At 39.2% G+C, this 20844-nt stretch overlaps 1 protein-coding gene across 1 annotated transcript in view; it reads left to right on the plus strand.

Moving 5' to 3' along the window:
- Nucleotides 1-209: 209 nt before the first annotated feature.
- Nucleotides 210-20844, plus strand: part of EXT2 (exostosin glycosyltransferase 2) — a 71435-nt gene continuing 50800 nt past the window's right edge. The window contains exons 1-7 of the mRNA XM_041399632.1: nt 210-330; nt 412-971; nt 1143-1232; nt 5970-6086; nt 9533-9728; nt 13040-13179; nt 14080-14173. Coding sequence (XP_041255566.1) covers nt 436-971; nt 1143-1232; nt 5970-6086; nt 9533-9728; nt 13040-13179; nt 14080-14173 — 1173 coding nt within the window. The 5' untranslated portion in view covers nt 210-330; nt 412-435. The remainder of the gene's footprint in view (nt 331-411; nt 972-1142; nt 1233-5969; nt 6087-9532; nt 9729-13039; nt 13180-14079; nt 14174-20844) is intronic.

A 20844-nucleotide genomic window follows, 5' to 3' on the forward strand; every position in this document is an offset into this window, starting at 1 on the left:
TCCAGGTTGTTTCTCTTCTCCTGTAGATAAGCGTTTTGGTTTTTTATTAGCATTCCCTCTGAATATGCTTTGTTGTAGGTGTAGTGGGACCTATGAGGTCTCACCACTTCTGCAGTGTCTGAGATTTTCTCTCCCTCTCTCTGTGCCTTTTTCTGGCTAGTGGTTGTTAATTGGCCCGCATCATTTCATTCCAGCCAGGCCCAGCAGATCAGCTCGGTTGGTGCCTGCCGAGTGGCAGACCCGATTGGCATCCTGCCTTCCGGTGGGACTCATGAGCATCTAAGAAAGCCTGCTTCAATCTGCTGAGGCAAAGACCCTTCCCTGAAAGGAGTAATTGCATGTTTCTCTTCGTTTTGATAACTGTGTATCTCTTAAGGAGTTCATCCTAAAACCTCTCTCTCTATTTTGTAGCGACAAGAGACAATTGGTGCCATTATGTGTGCCTCGGCCAAATATAACACCCGGGGTCCAGCCCTCATCCCAAGGATGAAAACCAAGCATCGCATCTATTACATCACTCTCTTTTCTATAGTTCTGCTTGGCCTAATTGCCACAGGAATGTTCCAGTTCTGGCCTCACTCCATTGAATCATCCAGCGACTGGACGGTTGAAAAGCGCAGCATCCATGATGTGCCTGTGGTCAAGCTTCCTGCTGATAGCCCCATTCCTGAGCGGGGAGACCTCAGCTGCAGGATGCACACCTGCTTCGATGTCTATAGATGTGGCTTCAATCCCAAGAACAAAATCAAAGTGTACATCTATTCACTGAAAAAGTATGTGGATGAATATGGGACGTTGGTGAGCAACACCATTTCCAGGGAGTACAATGAGCTGCTGACGGCCATCTCTGACAGTGAATTCTACACAGATGATGTCAACCGGGCCTGCCTTTTTGTGCCGTCCATAGATGTCCTCAATCAGAACGCCCTCCGTATCAAAGAGACAGCTCAGGCTTTGGCACAGTTATCCAGGTATGTGCTGGAACTTCAGTGTGTGAATGTAAAGAACACAAAGTGAAAAAAGTGAGTCTACTGCAGGAGGGGAGAACGCAGTGAGTTAATGCCAGCACTAGGCTTTGACAGAACTTGTCTCTGTGTAGAGAACACCTTCCTAATTGCAGTTTGTTTCTTCTTTTGCTGTAGGTGGGATCGAGGCACAAATCATTTGCTCTTCAATATGCTGCCTGGAGGGCCACCAGATTATAACACTGCCCTGGATGTTCCTAGAGATAGGTATGTGTTTTGCTGTCTGATGGACAGATCTGGGTTTAAGCGCCACTGAAGAAGCAACAAGCTCAGAAGGGCAATTGGTAGCAAAGGATGTGCTCCTTAAACTTTGCAAAGATAGACTATGACTTGCTTGCTTCTCAAAAAAGGAAGGTAAAGCTTTGTATAGAAGAGGCATTTACTTTTGAAATTTGACAGTTTAGCCCCATCCTTAAATTTATAAGGGATGTGGCTGATAGTTTGCTTTTAACTCTTGCACTTGCTGTAAGGGTGGAGAATCTTGATCTGGTGTATAACTGATTATGAATGCGTTACAGAATGTCCCATTTGATGCAAATTAGAAATTCAAAGATGATTGTAGCAGCAGCTTTCTAATAGAAGTCACGTGCTTCAAGGACATTTTAAAGCAGCTGCTCTGCTTGACAAAACTATGCTGAACTTTAATGGTTTTTGTTATCTTAATAATTAGACTGTATTAGTAATTGGACAAATGCTCTTAGTTATTCTCTGGCAAGTGTGCTTTAAAAATATTTGCCAGGAACTTAAAAGCCATACATTCTGATCTCAGTTTTCACTTGCAGGATAGTTTAGTTTTGGAAGAAGAAAGGAGGTGTAATGCAAAGAGAATTGGAATAAGAGGAAGGTGATACTGTTGGTGAAGATGTTTATAATATGTCAGTCTGTGTGTGCTTAGTTCTGCTGAGTTAGGTCCATTGTAACCAGTGCTTTTCCTGAAGGTCAGAGTTAACTTTCTTCTGCCAAATGTTAATAAAATCTTGCCTGAGACTTTTGAGGTCTTTGCTAAGGTCGTTATCTGTGAAGTGTATCTTGATTTCTTTTCAGCAAAGACAATTTAAAACATCCTCCAGTACCAGAACAGATTTTTTTCCTGCACATGCTTAAAGAGTGAATTTGCTCATTATAATTACATCACTGTGAAATAAAGCTTTAGTTTTTTTCCTTCTCTGTATGAAAAATGTTTTATGTATGGGTTAGCCTGGAGAGGGCAGTCAAGCATCAGTCTCAAGTAAACAAGTCTGTTAATCTGTCAGTAAATACTTGCATTTGTTATCTTAGATTTATACTTAAGGAGAATTTTCATTTGGCAGTGGAATGGACTGCATGTTTATGGATACATGTGTCTATCAAAGAATTGAATTTATTAGCTGAAAGTAGTAGATATGCTGCAGAACTTTTTATTTTTACTTTTTGATCTCAAATCTCCCTTTACATTTGGCCTTGCATGCCTTGGCTTAGCAGGCAGGAAACCTATTATTTTGGTAGGTGTTTCTCCTAAGTATTTGTCATGCTAACATGGGAAACCGAGTAATTTAAGTAAAAAACGAAAGTGTTTTTTGGCATTCAGCTGTTGTAATTTGCCAATCTGACTCAGTCCACAGCTGTGTCATCATGAGCTATAATACATAAGAGGGGCAGTAACAGTGCTTGGGATGGAAATAAAATGGACATTGCTTTTTGTAGGCAGTCAGCAGTTGGACTGTCTGATGTACAGAACCTATTCTACATGTCTCAGGTGCAAAGACAAGGGGCCTGTGAAAGAAGCTGGGAGTGTGAACCTAGTCCTGGAGAGGCCTGAGTGATGCAGTATGAGCTTTCAGTATGATTTTGGAGACCTTTGGAGTTCTTAGTTCATGTCTGATGGAACAAGCAACATGGGTGTGTTTTCTTAATTTGAGAATATCTAAAGGTGTTAGGAATGTTAGTTAACCAAGTGTGAAAGACAGTTGTTTGTAGCATCACAGGGTGAGAAACTGCTGGCCAAAATAAAGGCATGCTGGCAGAGTTCAGTTGGTTTTGAATGACTTATCTGAACTGCACCATGACAACTCCAGAAGAGCTTCATTTGTGGGAATTTGTGGATCACTTGTGAAATCCACAGGTAATATTTGTGAAATTTGCAGAGGAGTGTGGCCTGCCTTCTAATCAACATGTCTGAGACATCATACACAGTTGAACTGTAGTGGATCATGAAGTTTAATAGACTTGTGTTCCATTAATTTGCTGCAGACTATTGATCCAGATAGAGTAAGACCTTATACACAGGGCGCAGTTCACTTATATAATAATTTTACATCTGGAAAAGTTCTTGGCTAAGGTACTTCACTAAGGGGTTGTTTGTTTATTAAATCTTTAAATCAAATTTCCAAAGACAGTGTAGAAGTGCTTTACTTCATAGTTTCAAAGGTGAAAGTTTGCCTTGTGGGCATGGAGTTTATGTTGCTAGAATTAGCTGCCATAGCATATGTAATCTCTTGCCATAAAACTTAAAAGATAAGCTCTATATTGTCTGTTAATTAGTGCTGTTGGATTCAGTACAATGATGAGGTTGAAAGGATTTCTTTTGCAAAGAAATTCTGGTGCTGTAGAATTGAATTTATGAACTAAGATACTTTTTATTTATTTCTGTTTCAGTCCGTGAATTGGGTTCAGTGACTTGTGAAGTTTGGCAGAAAGCTACTGCAGATGGCAGTTGGACAGAAACATTTAGAGTACAGGCCAGCTGGAGCACTTCATGGGGAGAAAGAAGGATCAATATTTGAAAAGTGGTGAAAAGTTGCTCAGGGACTGTCATTCCTTGCTGATCAGTGCAATTTAAAGATTATTTGTTTTGAGTACATTAGGAGTTAATATCCCTACTCTCTTAATGCACTGTACAATGAAAGTCCAAGTGGAGTTACTTAACTGGTGTTGGTTCCCTGTGGATTTATTTAGGTAAAAGTCTGCATGACACACACCTGCTTTCTCAAGGCTGATGAGGTGCTGTCGTGTTTTCACTGGATCCTATTAAAACAATCTGGTTCTGGTTTCCCAGTTTGGGGGGAGGGGTTTTAAAAAAGAGAAGGGAGATATAAAGTGCAAGAACAGTAACACTTAAGCCAATTTTTTTCTCTCTTCTTGTAACTGAATTAATATGGATAAGACACAGAACATGCAGCTTCAACTGTGAGATCTAGTCATAGCAGTGTTGTACATGTCACCAAAAGCAGGGGGATGGGTGACATTGGAAAGAAATTAGAAATTATTTGGAATGTAAACTCAGCATGTACTTAATTTATCATCTGATTCTCAAGCTGATTTTTGTGCCTATCATAGTTTGGGCTCTGAATGAAGCATTTAATTTTTGGCAAAGTGTGATCATGGTGTTTGAACACTGAACAATTGTGCTGCAGGTCAGAGCAGGAAGTGAAGTATCCTGTGGGGCATCTGATGTGGATTAGAACAGGTACAACATACTGAGTGTTGTTCTCATGGGAAAAACCTTGGGTGATAATTTGGTATAATGGTAATCTCAAATGTCTAACATTTGTGGAAAACTGCTCCAAACACCTTACCAAGGATTTCATTCAGTGATATCTGAAAAGAAGAATATTAGCTAACGGATTGTTGGTGCCTCTTCCAGTCTCATGTTGACTTTTTGTTCCTGTGTGTGTCCTGATTACTGAGCCCTGTGCCTGCTCTGACCTGAACTGTGACAGTAAGGCTTCTCACTGTAATCATAGCTGCAACAATGGGTACAACTCCTCAAGATCCTTTCTTTACTGCCTTGTCTAGTAATGTATTTGTGTCCTTCTCCTTTCCACAGAGAAGGAGCCCAACTGGAATTGAGAAATATGGTACCTTAAGCAGAGCCAGTATCCCAGAAGCAGCTAAAAGTATAGCACGCCCTCCTGTTGAGTGATGAAGGACTGAAAGTTTGATAAACTCTTTGAGAAGTCTCACAAAAGAAGCTGAATCTGAGCTTCATTGGGAACTAGGTTGATGTGTTTCTGATGCCACCTGGTCAGTGGATGTGAAATGGCAACAGAAAAACTGTTGTCCTCTACTAGCATATTTCAAAGAGGCTTGGTTTGTGATAGGAGATAGTACCAAACCTTTTTTTCTTCTGGAATTGTGTGTAATATACTGCTTTCTTCTATACACATTGTTCTCTTCTGTTTCTTAAAGCACTTCTGCGTGACAAAAACTTGTCCCATGTAGAAAAAGGCACTATGCAGGTCATCCTGTTGGAAGATTGAATTGCATTTTAATTTATCAGGTCCTTGATTATTCCCATGCTCTCCAGCATATAGTGTCGCAAGCAACCTCTGCTGTTGGAACTTAGTGTCATAACATACGGATTTCTTGTTTTCATGTTTTCTGTTGATAGAATTTTTGTGTAATAAAAAATGAAATAAATTTCACTAGTATGATAATTTTGAAAATATAGTTGCAAATAATTTCATTTTGTTTTCCATCCTGAGACATCCAGTCACTGTAAGATGGTAAAATACTGTTACTGTACTGTGATTTGTATCTGAAATAAAGCTTTGAAAGTTGTGCTATACCCAATTTTAGTACAGGCATCAAGGAATATCTTAACTAGTATAAATAATTCAAAGTGTAATTCTTCAGATTAAAATTGTCTTAGGATATGTAAGCTTGCAAATTGCAACAGTGACAGCAATATATTAGATTTCCCTATATTAATGCAATAATGGTCCATTCCTCAGTGATCATGCACAATTGTAAGCACTCTGTTGGTGACTAGATCCAATTTAGCAGTAAACCAAGATGACAACAACTAAACCTAAAACCAGCATGAAAACATGCCACTGACAAATGCTGAGGAAAAAGCTTATCTCAGAGCACGTGCCTTCTTCTTCTGGTAATGACAAGCAGTGAATCACTGGAGTTTCAATGCTATACATTCTCAGTTTAAACTTACTTTCTTGTATTTTCCAGAGCTCTGTTGGCTGGTGGAGGCTTCTCCACTTGGACTTACCGGCAAGGCTACGATGTCAGTATTCCTGTTTACAGCCCACTGTCAGGAGAAGTAGATCTGCCAGAAAGAGGACCAGGGTAAAGTAATTCCCATGAATTGGGCAAAGTATATTTATTATCATATTTTGTATTGATGATTATGAAAAACAAATATAGCTACTAACTTTATGGTGACCTTGGGCAAATTTGTAAAAGTTGTTTTTAACAGCTCTTGCTATTACAGTAGATGATGCTTTCAGTGCTAGTGGTTCCAGTGGTGATGGTCTTGGTTCAATTGCCAACTGCTCCCTCGAATAGCGTTATACTTTTCTGATATTGTGGTGCCCAAAACTGCAGAGGACTCAGAGTGGGACAATCCCCTCGTTTGACCACCTTCCCTATGCACCCCAGGACAGGACTGGCCCTCCTGGCTGCCAGGGCACTGCTGACTCATATTCAGCTTGCCATCAACCCACCTTCCCTATGCACCCCAGGACAGGACTGGCCCTCCTGGCTGCCAGGGCACTGCTGACTCGTATTCAGCTTGCCATCAACCTGGACCCCCAGGTCTCTTTCCACAGGGCTGCTCTCCAGCCTCTTGTTTCCCAGTCTGTCCATACAGCCAGGTTTGGCCTGTCCCAGGTACAGCCTGGCACTTGTCTTTGGTAAACTTCATACTGTTTGTGATTGCCCAGCCCTTTGATTTGTTGAAATCTCTCTGCAGGGCTTCTCTGCCTTCAAGGGAGCCAACAGCTCCTCACAATTTTTTGATGTTGACAAACTTACTTAGTATCCCTTCCAGTCCTGTATCCAAGTTGTTTATGAAGACCTGGAAGAGCTCAGGCCCTAAGCTGGAGCCCTGAGGAACCTCGTTGTGACAGATCGCCAGCCTGATGTAACACCCACCATTTGCCCCTGACCTGTCATTAAGCTCACAAAAAAGAAGGATAAAAACTTGTATGTGTGATTATGGGAATACATACATCTGGAGCTTAGAATACTGGTTTTATTTGTTTCTTTTTTTTTAAAGTAATGGAGTAAGATATAAACAAGACAGCCCTCCCCTCCCTGAACCTTGTAGTTGGAAGTAAAGCAAGACAGTTGGGAAATAAAGCACTGATTTTCTCAGAGCATGAATTAACCATTGAAATTAACTACCCTGGCAATAGAGGCTTCTCTAATCTGTTCTTGTCTTCAGAACAAGAGAAGGTAGAAGTCTGGAAGACATGTTTTAACTGGTTATGGAAGGTTGTTCTTTTTTTATTTCATAAATCTTCTAATTACACAGCTGAAAAAGTTTAACTGTAACAAGGTCTTACCTCTGTTACAGCTTAAAAGATGGGCAGACAGAGGCAATGGGGATCAACGATCTGTCTGCTCATTGTGAACATCAAGTTTACAAATGCAGAAACCTTAGGTCCTTCTTACAGCGTTCTGTAGAGAATATGAATTTTCAAAATTGAAAACTGATTGAAATGGTGCAGTCTCTGTTGGACACAAAAGTTATCAGTCTTTGGGTTCAGTTGTCTTTTCTGGTAAGGGCAGTGCTCTTGCTGTTGCTCTTGGCTGCTCCAAGTACAGCAATGCAGTCAATTAGGACAAACTTGTGCAGCAGTGTTTACTTTGCTCACACCCTTTGTGTCCCTGCTTGTGATGCCCTTGGCCCAGGCCAGCAGGTGGCATCTGGTTGTTTCCCAATTGATTGTTTGTAGGTCTCAAGTGTTACTACCTTGTGACAGAGTGAAAGCATGCCTTGTGTTTCTGTCTGGAGAGCAGGAATGTGATGATAGGCTCCAGCATGTATAGGACCAGTTGTAAAGAGAGAAGCAGTTATATTGTTCATGTCCATGTAGTCAGATAAACTCTGTGTCTGGTTTTGGGTCGAATAAGTGGAGTAAGTCTTGTGTTCAGTAAAGAAATTATGTTTCTAAAAGCCTTTTTTAATTTTTTTTAATTGTGTCGGGCAGCCTGCTGTCCGGAGTGCCATCCAGTGGCCAGTCAGCGTTACTGGTGAGACGAGTTCCCAGCCTCAACTGCTCTTTGCAGGAGGGGTGGGACGGGGACACACCACCCAGAATCCAGGCTTGCTTGGGATAAATAATTTCATCACATTATGTTTGTGTGCTATTTCTTGGAAGATGGCATGTTCTTTCTTTTGTAGCAATGTTTGATAAGCTAGATTTTGAGTGTCAGAGTGATAACAGTTTCAAGGCAAAATTTGCTTTAAAATGTGTACACAAACCTACATTTTTTTTAGCTGGTTGTATGCATTTATTATCACTCATCTGTATCATTCTTTCCTTTTTAAGGCCTCTTACAGAGCTCAACTGAGGGGGTTTGATTTATTTGCCTTTTTAATTGGATTGCTTAAAATCCACTTCTGCTGGTAGCAAGTTGGTAGCAGCTGGAAACTTGTGAGAAAGAATGTTTTAAAAAAATACTATGCATCTGTTAATTGGAGCAACTAAAGTGACCAGCATGAAAATGAGTAGAAGAGGTGAGAAGAGCAGCAGGAGAGGTCTGACTTTATAAAGTGTGTGTGTTTGTGTGTTTTCAGAGCTGTAAATTAAAGATAGCATCACGTGGAGTAGAACTGGAATCCTAAGTACAGGGCTCGTGCTTCCTGTGTTCTTTTGGCAGCATGAGGGCACTCACTCACTATGTGTGTTCCTTTCACTGGGGAGTGGTTGGAGCAGTCTGACTTTAGCTGACCTGTTTTAAAAGGAAACCCAAGTAGATGAGTATAACAATTATATGCCATGCTATTTTCCAGTATTAGTATAACTTTTTAAAGCAGCAAGCACCTAATTTGAGCTCGTATTCCTGTATGGTTTACCTTTAATGTTAATTAGTGTTTTTAAACATGTCAGTATTTAAAATGTTCAGCACATTTTAAATATTTACGGTTTTGGAGCGTGGTAGGAGTTGAGAGTGTATGGGGCAACATACATCATATGAACCTTCAACTTTTCCTTGGAAATGTTGCCTCTATATTGCCCCAAGGGACAGAACTGAATCACAGTTAAAAAAATGAGCTTGTGCTATTGCTGCTGTCACCATATCAAGACTAAATAAGCTAAATACTGAGTTGTCAGTTCAACATCTTTTCTCAATTAAAATTCATGAGAACATATATGGGAGGAGAAACTAGAAGCACTCAGTGTCCTATCTACTTTGTTTTAGTACACAACCACTGAACAAAAGTAAAATCCTGGCATCAGTAGCAGGCTGATTTAAAATGCAGCTAAATAATGTTTCTTTAAGTTTATAACAGAAGTTATAATGAAAGTGCCTATTCTAATGTAGTAAGCACTCTTACCAAGTACAAATTTAGTCAGAATTGTAAATAATGTTGAGCCACTTACTATCCCAGACTTAATTATGTTTCATTTTTACTCTTTCCAGTGCTGCCTGAAAATATGGTCTTGGTAGCATGTCCACATTTAGTTAATATTGCTCTGCTTCTCCAGAATGGAAGGAATGTGTTCTTAGCATCTTGGAAGTAAAGTTGCCATGCTGTCAGGTGACCTGGCTGTGTTTTTCAGCCCTCGCAGGTATTTCATTCTGTCATCTCAGATGGCTCTGCACCCAGAATACCGCTTGGAACTGGAGGCTCTTCAGGCTGAGAATGGGGAGTCAGTGCTGGTCCTGGACAAATGCTCAAACCTGTCAGATGGGGTCCCTGCTGTTCGCAAACGCTGCTACAAGAATCAAGTCTTTGATTATCCTCAGGTGCTTCAGGTAAGGCTCTCTCTCCTGCAGACTCCTCTTCCCAGCGGTGTCTGTCTTAGCTGGGATTCTGTTCCTCTTTAGCAGTGGTAGGGTGGGTACTTCCTTGTATTTAATAAATGTGCTGGATATGTTTTAAAACTGCATAATTTTTTATGTTAGCTTGAGTATTATGTCCTAACTTCATCCTTATTTTTAAGAGGGCCAAAAACTATGTACTCAAACTTATATGCAGACTATGCTTATATGAGACTGGTCATGGTGGTATAGTAACACAAGACAGTGTCATGTAAACTTAAAAAAATTACACAGAAGATACTGTAAAATCCAGCAGCAATGAGATGCTAAAATGGAGAAACTTTAGGAGGCAGATAAAGTTGCTCACTTCAAAACTGGAGAGGAACATTGGAATTTACACCTTCCAAAATAGCTGACAAATGGACTTTCAGCAGGCATGAATTTGGAATTAATTTCTCAGCTATGACAATCCAGGTCTTGCTAGATGAAGCTTGGAGCTGAAGATGGCTTTGTCAATTGGATAGAAGATTAAAATGAACTTTAAACAGCAAGAGTGTTACATATAAGTAGAGTTAGTCAGATTACATTTTTTGTATGCAACTTAGTAGTTAAATTGTACAAAACTATCTGTGTAGATATGACAGACTGAGCTAGAAGGCTTGTCAGCATGCAGCTATGAAAACATCTAGGTGAAATGTGTTTCATGGCCTTGGCCCAGTTTCCAGAGGCCTTTTGATGTGTCAGTGGAGATAGAGCTAGATAGTGTTCTCAGACCCCTGTGTCTCTTGGCAATTCACTAACAGAGGTGCTTTGGCATGCAGTGTGGTGAAGTGAGTTATGCCATAGGCCACTGTGCTCTGTCTGTGGCCACCAGCATATAAGCTGTCTTTGAACTTCAGCAAATGATGGTAAAATAACAAACAAGCTGAGGAAAGGCAAAGTTTCCACCCCTCCTGTTATGTTTCTTAGGAAATATGTTTAAAATTCCATGTGGAGGAGTAGGAGAGGGAGGGAAGGGTCACTGTGAGTCCTCAACTTTGAATAAAAAAAAAACTTGTTTGCTTTATTTCTTTAAATACAGACTGAATTGCTAAAGGATGGCAAGTCAGGGAATCTGTATCTATATCTTGCTATATATGATTTTATAACTCTGAAGAGAGCTGGCACATGCCGAGATTGTTAAAATACTTTCCCCTGCATTTCCCTTTGGAATGTCTGGCTGATAACAGTGGTGATGTGAGGAGATGTATTTATAGTAACCTTTGTCTAGACAGGAAGAATGGTTATCAGGGCAGATGAGCATGTGTGTCCACATCTGGGCTTTTTTGTCCTTCCTTTTTTGTCTCTCCCAGACCTTACTAGTCTTTTCCACCTGCTGCTATGTGATCTAGTGAGTCAATGGTTAAAATGTGTGTTCATTTTCTCAGCTCCTTCCATTCCCCACATCCTTCTTTTCCTTCTCTTCCTGTCTTAAGAGTGGGGGAAGGAGGACTTGGATCACAGTTCATCCTTTCCAGGACTGCCTTTACAGACGTCTTACTAGCAGACTCTTGGACTTCTGGGTTGCTAATGCTTCCTGTTTGCAGGAAGCTTCTCTTGGATGAGGTTTTCAAGGCTCTTAGTACACTATGGGTATGAACACAGGTCTTATGATTGCATCAGGAAACAAGTGAAGAGCCAGCAAAACCCCTTGTATTTCCTAGTTCCGTCTTGATGTTTTGCTGCCCTGCTGAGCATTCTGGCTCCTTTTCTTCAGGCCATGGAAAACAAGCTGGAAAAATGTTTTCTTATCTGTGGGAATCCCTGTATCAACTTCATAATTTTTCTTTCTTAAACTTACGGATAATACTGACTTGGGATTTTCCCTGTTGTGTAGCTGAACTCTACTAGCATTTATTTTGAGATCTTGAATCTGTAGCAAGATTCCTCAGTGGCAGTGAGAACCAAAATCCCTAAATACAGGGTGAGTGTAGCATAGTCAAGAAGTCCTCTCTGCTGGAGGCTGAGCTCATGGCATTTTGCCTTGGGTGTTGTGGACATGAGTAAATGGGTTATACTCTTCTCTGTGACAGCTTTTTTTATCTTTGAAGCTCCCTTCCTCCTGCCCTCATTCCTGCAGAATAAGTAGCATTGATAGAGTCAATCCTTCCTTGTAGATCATACTGTAAGGTAAGTAATCATCCCTTACTTACCACTGGAAGTGCATTGCCCAAGACTGAACCCTGCTCTGTCTGAGGTCTTTTGTTACGGTGAAGAGTCAGTGAGTCCTTCAGATTTCTTCAATTTTATGTCTTTTTGGACTGTAATATTACCTGTGGGTGGAGTGATTTGTTTTATCAACAGTACCACATTTCTGTCCCATGAATATTTTTCTTTGCCTGTTCTTTTGTAGGGAATGCCCTCTTCTGCAAAGTGCCAATCTTAGCCAGTTACTTCATGCTTTGTATTTGTGCAGTTTGCTATTTTTCTCTAAGTGTTGAATTCTATATGTATCAGTATTTCTTAGTTGATTTATGCATATGATGTCAAAGTCTAATCCTGGTATCCATTATACCTGCTAATCCTACAAAATCATAGCTATTGTGAGGTCTAATAAGTATGGTCTTAATTCTGCTACTCAGTTAACTGAGGGACACATTGAATGCTGTTGCACTTAGGAAAGATTATTTGGTCCATGCCTGTTTTACTTGTGAGCTACTGCTATAACTACTTTATACTTGGAGTTCTGTAACTGGAGTTTCTGTAACTGTGGAGCCTATAAGGGCTTTATCTAGCCCCTGATTTCTTAATTTGCATGTGAAAATGCTTCCAAACATGTCAAGTGACTTTAGATATGAAATCTGATACTTCCTTGCTATCCATAGAGCTGCACTGCCTTATAACAGAAGAAAATTAAGTTGGCTCCATACAGTTTATACTCAAATAAGTTTATCTTAATTGTTGCTCATCTTGTTGTGCCAAACCTTTGAAATGTTTTAAACTTATTTTCATCCTTGAGTTTTCTCAACTGAATTCTAAAGTTTGGCCATTAAAATAAAGCACAGAATTGTCCTACCAGTCCATTTCTCATTCCTCCACTTAAGATATTTTTCTTAGCCTCTGGAAGATAAAGTTGTAAAATTATTTTGAATTAGCTAATTATTCAGAATATGCTGATTGCACAGAGCAACTTGGTTTTCCTTTTGACCTGTTTTTTGGGGTTTTTTTGTTTTTTTTTTTATATAATGCATATATACATGCACACAATGCAAATATAACATTTCCTTTTTTTCCTCATCTGTGTGTTGGATACCATTTGTTGTCAGGAATCTACGTTCTGTGTTGTTCTACGTGGAGCTCGCCTGGGACAGGCTGTGCTGAGTGATGTTCTTCAAGCTGGCTGTGTCCCAGTCATCATTGCTGACTCCTACATTTTACCTTTCTCTGAGGTTCTGGACTGGAAGAGGTCTGTACCCTCACTGTTGTACATTGAGCCACTGCCTGAGATACTTCACTGCCTCAGTGATTTGAATCAAATCTGTGTGATAAGTCGAGTGTACTGTGGGTTGCAGGAAATGAAATACAGAGTAAGATGCACAGTGTCTTTGCCCTTGGTCTATTATGTGTCAGAAAGAGAAGAGGAAAATAAATGAGACAGATATGACAGAGCATTTGATTATCCTGTAGCTGGTTGTTTTTTCGTGTAAAAGAGATTTGCTGTATAATCCTGTGCTTGAATTCAGTGAGGACTGGTCTTCATTCAGGCTCTTTTAAGGAAAATATATACTAAATATTGCATCACAGAAATGCTAATTCTCTGTATTGCACCATGATTCCCAAGTTTATCTGAGATGGAAAGATATCATTACTTTGTGACTGAGTACACTGTTAGGAATTTAGATTATTTTTCTATGCACTCTGCCCAGTTACATGATCTTGGGATAGGGATAATATGTACAAAAATTATTTGTTTTATGTGTAACACTGTATATGCTATTACTGTTTGTTTATTCCAAAAATCTCTGCTGACAGCAAGTCAGTGACAATCCAGAGATGAGAATTTAGGATTTCTGAATCTCTGTCCTTTCCATAGTTATTTGATTGTCTGGACAGATTAGTCTAGAGACTTTGGTGGCATTATCTATGGGCAGACTGGCTGGTGTGGGGAAGGAGCTTCTGTGGAGTATTTTGTTATACTGAAAGACTCCTTCTTTTTGTTTATGTCTTTTGAATATGTCTTGTTAAAATAGGACAAGATTCTGGGTGGAAAAGCAGTCTTTTAATGAAAACTTCTTTTGGAAAACTTCTTTCAGTGTAGAATTTCTTTCTTCTCACCTTGCCATACGTTTTCTTTTCTTTGCTTTAGGGCTTCTGTTGTCATCCCTGAAGAGAAGATGCCTGAAATGTACAGTATTCTGCAAAGTATCCCCCAGCGACAGATTGAAGAGATGCAAAGACAGGTAAAGCAATGTACCATGGTCAAATTATTTTCCTTGCTCTACAGTTGGAGAGTAGGTTCATACATCTGCCTTGCTCTGAAAGCTGGTGGAATGCAGAAATATCCACTGTACTCTCATGTTAATATTTTTATTATTTGACCCTGTTCTTTCTTTATGCTAAACATCTGCATTTGCTATCACTTTTCAGTGGGATGGAAGCTCTCCCTGAGTGTATTGCCTACTGACCTCTATTAAGATATTTCTGATGAAATCACGGCGTATATTTGTTTAATTCTTCTACATGGTATTTAAATTGTAATAAAAAAGTTCAAGAGTCTGTATTTATTTCAAAGGAAACTTTGGTTTGTAGAAAAATTTTAGTCACTTAAAATGTGAAGGAAGCATTAAGTCCAAAATATTTTAATATTTTATCTACATTGACAATTCCTCAGAGAAGAGTGATTTTTCTTAGTTGGTGACTGCAAGAGCTGAGACCATGAACTGTCAGGCCAGCAAAGAGGATATTAACATGTAATGTACACTTTTATCTAGGATATTTCATCCTTGACATCTTATTGTACCTGAGCGTATATTGTTACAAGGTAAGATGGTACTCTTATCACTGCCTCAGTTCCTCATCAGGAAAATCATAGAGGAAGTAAGAGCTAGGTATTTAAGGAAAAAGTTAACTATCTGATTTCAAGTGACTTTTCCTTCAAGTGACTTTTCAAGATGCATGGAATTTCTGTAGTCAAATTTCTGCAAGAATTGTGAAGTCACGTGTCTGAAATTCCCTTACACAACCTTAGTGACAAAGTGGTCCTTTGTGTGGCCTTTGTAAAAACTGACCCAAGACATTTTTTTAGAATGTAACTAGTTATTTCTACTTAGGCAGTGCTGAAAGTTGCACAGTGTATAATAATACTGATATATGGGGAGAAAATAGACTCAAATTTAGATGTAAATATCTTTCACACCCAATTTGCCAGCTTCACTTCACTCTGTTCTGAGTCTGCAAATACCACAGCAGCCATCAGGGGTCTCCTTTCTCTTTAGTGCCTTCACACAAATGAACCATTTTGATGGGGCCTGCTGGCAGCACCAATGTGCCACCAAAACCAGGAGGGGAGAAAGTAACCTTGGTGTTACAACTCCTAGAAATGTGATTTTTGGTTTAGAGATGTCAACACTAGGGAGTTGTGCCTAATAAAACTTTCAAACTGATAATGATAGTCTGTCAAAGTGTGCAATAACTTTTTTGTTGACTATTTCACTGATAATGTAAAATAATCATTTCAGTGTTCTCCCGCTATGGACAATGCATATGACATTATGGACATGTTAAACACGAAAGTATGAAATCAGGCAACTCATCTGTAAAAAAAAAAAGCCAACAAAATAAAGACAAAGGACCAAACCCCCTAAACATTCAGAACTAAACAAATCAACCCCCTTAATTTGGATGATATATACATTATCTATATTACATGTGACTCTATAAAATTAACTTAGATTATATTTTAGTGCTCATAACACAGATATGGTCTCTGTTCAGGGTGAATTTTGTTGGATTACACATGGTTTGCAGTAGTCATTGAGTTAAAACATCACTGTACATCATTGGAAAATGTGATTCTATTGACTGAAGGTGTGCTGTGTTTTTCTAAAGCTTCTTCTCACATCTTGTTGCTTTTATTGTGTTTTGATTGTGAAAGTAACGGGATGAAATCACAAGGTCGGTCTTTCATCTTTGTGAATTATTTCTGTTTGTGTACTGAGGATACTTAAACATGTTATCCATGCATTTCATGTCCTGTCAGCCTTATTTACAAGGCAAAATCCCTGTGTAAGTGTCTCTGAAATTCCCTTGCTGATAGGTGTTTTGTATTTTAGCCATCTAGTACAGTGAAAAGTAGTTAATGACTGGAACTGTGTGGACTACCAGTAACCTGACATATATGGTTGAGATCATCTTTTTCTAGGTAAATAGAACAAATCCTTGCTCTGAGTTTCTCCTTGCTGAAGCATGCATTTATCAGACTTTTTGGGTCTGATAACCTTTGTGGGATTGGAGCCTTGCTGTCCACCTGCATTGGTTTCAGTGGTTGTCTTATGATATAATTCTTATCCTTATTTGGAAAACATCAAAATTAAAACAAATATTACTGTAAATGCTAGCTTGCCAGTTTTCTTTTTTGATTATTTTGGAATTTTTTGCAATGTTTTATCACAGGAGATTCTCTGGAGATCACACATAAAGCTCAAAATGTTGACATAAACATATAAGCACACACCTACATATACTTGTATATATTTTTTTTCAGATTGTCTGCTTTTAATGAGTAAAATTTTCTCCATGCATATATTTTGTTTTCTTTGTTTCTGGAGATATATCTAGCTATACATCACCTGAGTAAGAGAGGAAGTCTCGTACAGAGAGGTCATTACATTTAAGTTATATAAGAATTCATATTTGAAAGTGTGTTCTTCCAGTTTATATACCTATCATGGACATCACATAACACTGTCATGAAGAGGATAAAATGCAGGAGGAGTTTCGGTTTTGGAGACATCATCTGCTAGGATCTGTGGCTGGTATGACCTCAGCTGTGGTCTCCTACAGCACAATTTTATTTTGCTCAGTTTTTTATCGGACAGTACATGGTATAAACTGGGAAAAAGATTCATTAGTTTAAGCAGAGCTTTAGTGTGGGAAATCAAAATTAATTCTGCTGTCCTACATCATCCCTGATTGGACTGAGATCTCTGGAGATCAGCTATATTAACTTATGCTTTTATAGTTCAAACTTGCAGAACAGTTTGCTCTCTGCAATTGCCAGTTCCTGTCTGTCCTCGCAAAAGGGAATGCTTGCCGTGCTTGTAGCCAGGTCTACACAGTTGCAAAAAATTGTTACATATTTTCAATACTGCAGCTACAGCCTATGTCCCTGAAAACCAGATTCTTGCATAATATAATAATAAATAATAGATATTATAATAATAGCTCTTATAAACGGCAACATTTTGACCATCAAAACCAGCCCCTGCTGATTGAGCTGCTAAAATGAATAGCAGTCTGGATGAAACTTATGTATCTCTGGGATTGCTGTCTTGTCTGTTTTCTACAGTAATGTTGTCATTCTCATTTTCTTTGAAGCTTCCTTGATCCATCCCCCTCTCACAAATAGTTCCATATGGAGTCTGAAACACTGGCAGAAGTGCCCAGAGGCAAGCTGATAAGCAGCTTAGCTGTACAGACTTGATGCTACATCCTAGGCTTTCATTTTATTTGCACCTTTAACCAGCACCCATGTAACAGCAAAATTCTAGAAGTGGAGGGGAGGAAGTAGACGTAGTAGGGCCTGTATGATACAGAGTAAATTTCAAATTTTGTCTTGCTCCTGCAGAGTGAAATAGATAAAACTTTGGTGGTATCACCTTGTCTCATGCCTTGTATAGTTTCCCTTGCAACAAGTTTTTTGGGGTTTTTTTGAAGGTTTTCTTCTGAAAGCCTGTTAGTTTCTGGAAACATGTTTCAGCACTGTAGTTGATATATAAATGTCTTTAACTAGTCTGAAAGTTTTCCTCAGCTTATATCTTAGCTGCTGTGCTTTTTTCACCCTCTTTTTGTGAGGTGAACCTGTCTGTATGAATATACAGGCATCTTGTAAGTATTTATCTTCACTTAATACCAACATAGAACTCTTTTAACTTTTTTAGAACATGGATAGACTCATTAAGGCATAGAATCAGAATACAGAAGTACTGTGTAGTGGGAATAGAAGACTTATTCTTTTGTTTATTTAGGTATTCTTTCTCCCTGAAGAGATTTTAGGTAAGGAGTTTATTTTCAAAAGGTGTCTTTGTTTGACTTTATAACACTCCCCATCTCCCAGAAATAAAACTTCTGAATTCTGTTCTGGAAGACTGGATGACTTTGTGTGCTCTGATGACACAAGGATGATGAGTGTTCTTAAGTGTGGGAATTCTTTTCCTCCTGGTTTTCTAAGGAAGTGTGTATGATCACGTACAATGTGCATGCTGATTTCTCTTCTGATTTCTCTTAGTGCCCAGTTTCAGCGAAACTTAGAGAGAAGTGGAGAGGTTGGAGATAAGAAATTCCCTGAAGCTGGGCACCTGTGTAGGAGTTAAGTACCCCAGAATAACATGGCCTTTTATGACAAGCTTTGCAGCTTTGCAGCTAATAGTCATAGAAAGCCACTTGTGTTTATCCATTATGAATTATCTGCTTTGGGAAAGGTTTTATTTGGAACTGACACACCTTAGGCCACAGAAATTCAGGTAGAAAATGGCCAAATGATGAAGTGATAAATTAAATTCAGTGTACAAAGGGGTATATATGCAATTTAAAACAGCCTTCTCGTAGGCATTTTTGGCGTCTCAACTAGCTGCAGTCTCTTGGGAAAGAATTCTTAACAGCTGTAATAAGTAGTTATGTGCAAGTATAAATTCCATAGTCAGTTATGTTAAAAAAATACAAAGAATTTCTAGAAAAGAGATAGAGAATGAGATGGAAAATACTGTGCCACTGTGTAAATCTGTTGTATGTCTGCACCATGAATGCAGTGTGGTTCTCACATCTTGAAAATTATGTGATAGAACAAATGTGAACAAAAGTTTCAAGAGAAGACTGATGAAATAGTGTAGCACTCTTCATGTTGAAAATGAATGATTGGTGATGATGAAACAGGAATATAATGCAGAACTAAAAAATAAGAAGGTAATGAAAAAGTGAATGGAGGTGGCTGTACATTGTTGGATACAATTTCATTTGATGTCTCACAGTACTTTTATTATTTGGAATCTGTTCTAAAAAAAAGGAGATGATCTCACAGAACTAAGAGGTAGCCTGTGAGAATCACTGCTTCATAATTTTGTGTGAGTGAAGGGGTTTTATTGACATAAAAGGCAGAATGAAGAAATCCAGAGAAGGAAAATCTGTCAGAGATGAATGCAAAGATATACCCTCTGGCTTAAAAGTTCCTGCATTGCAGACTTCTGGAAGCTGGAGAGTACTTTGAGGAAGTGGTGGCTTATGCCTGCTGTGTCTGTGGGAGGGGGTTCCTAAGGTACCTGCTGTGGAGCTCGGTCAGAGGGAGAATATGGGAACAGAAGGCCATTTGGTCAGACCTGGCAGCTTCAGGACTCATGTTTACAAAAGACTTTAGTATTATATTGCCTTGTGTACTAACGTTGTCAGATAATCAGTGGTTTTTAAAATGCATCTTGACTTCACTGGCTGCCAAACACTTCAGTGGGAGACTCTTGAAAGTGGTGTATAGTTTCCTTCTTTGGGTGAATGTGTAATTCACTTTACTGAAGCCCCAGAAGGTACCCTCTCAAATAGTGGCCATGTACCATTCTTGCTTTTCATTAATTGAAGTTTTAGATGATCACAACTTCTTCTGGTTTTTAGCCTGAATGGACAATTAAAGGCTAAAACAGGATGTAAATTCAGGGTAAAAAATTGTGGATAGAAAACATGTAGTTTGCAGTGTTTGTTCCCACAGCTAGAATACCTGGACAAGCTGTAGTGTTTTTTCTTGGGCACATCCCATGTTCCTCAGCCCTGAACTGAAGTTCAGACTCCAGGTCAAACAGAGCTGAAGACACAAGCATAAATCAATGACTTGTTTTAGTGCCACGTTAAAACAACATGAGTGGTTGGCTTTTCTGACCCTCCTCCCTTTCATTTAATGTGCTTCTTTGGCTCTTCTTTAAAGAGGGCTCTGTAGAGTAATTTCAACTCTTATCAGCTTGCTGACAGCTATATGAGCCTTTCTGCTGGCTCCAGGCAATCACTGCCAGCGTGTGAAACATCCCATTCTTGCAGTGAAATGGTCTTGGATAGAGTTAAAGCAAATGGGTGGTGGAGTTTTCCTGTGGGTGGTGCAGCTGACATGAAAGAGATGGGATTTAGTTCTTGTTAACCAATTAAACAGAAATTCATTTCAATATCTGGACACTAGATGCTCTTTGAGCATACTTAGGCTTTTACAAGTCCTTTTAATGAGAATATTAAATGTACAGCTGCAGTTCTTTCCCTGACAGGGGACAGCTTCTGTCTCTGGGTTCTGTAGAATCATCATTATCAAATTTAAGAAAACTTTCATCTGTCTGCCATTTGTAGCGTTTTAAGGAGTGCGACTGCAGAGCCTAACCCTGCTTTAATCCTCCCAGAGTGCTTCAGTGAAGCTCTGGGTCCCCCATAAATGTCAGGCCTGGACAATTTGCCATCTTATCAGTTGCAGAGAAGTTAGTTCCAGCCCTCTCACCCCTCCCCCAGAGGAAAGATTTGTTGCTGCAAACAGCAAAGGAAAGAAAAAAACTTTTTCCTGGCTTACTGCCAGGATCACCATGGGAGTTGTAGAATCCTTGGCATTTATATATGAGACCTTCATTGCTCCCCTCTCCCTTCAGTTGTTGCAGAGAGTATCCTTATCCTAGTTTTTTTTTTCTTCTTGCCTGTCCTGCCTTGTTGTTTTTCAGAATGAAGAAAACTGTCTTCGTGGCATCTCTGAGAAAGAGCTCAGAAATTTAAGACCAATCAGCACCTCTATGTATAATTTTTATAAGATGCATTTGGGCTGCTTTTGTATCTACATTGGCAGCTTCTAAACAGTAAAAGGTTAAACTTAACTATAAGAGGAAAATAATGCTATTCTGAGACA

This window comes from Onychostruthus taczanowskii, unplaced genomic scaffold (assembly GCF_017590055.1).
Source record: "Onychostruthus taczanowskii isolate IOZ18803 unplaced genomic scaffold, ASM1759005v1 scaffold1, whole genome shotgun sequence".
NCBI classification, from domain to species: Eukaryota; Metazoa; Chordata; class Aves; order Passeriformes; family Passeridae; genus Onychostruthus; species Onychostruthus taczanowskii.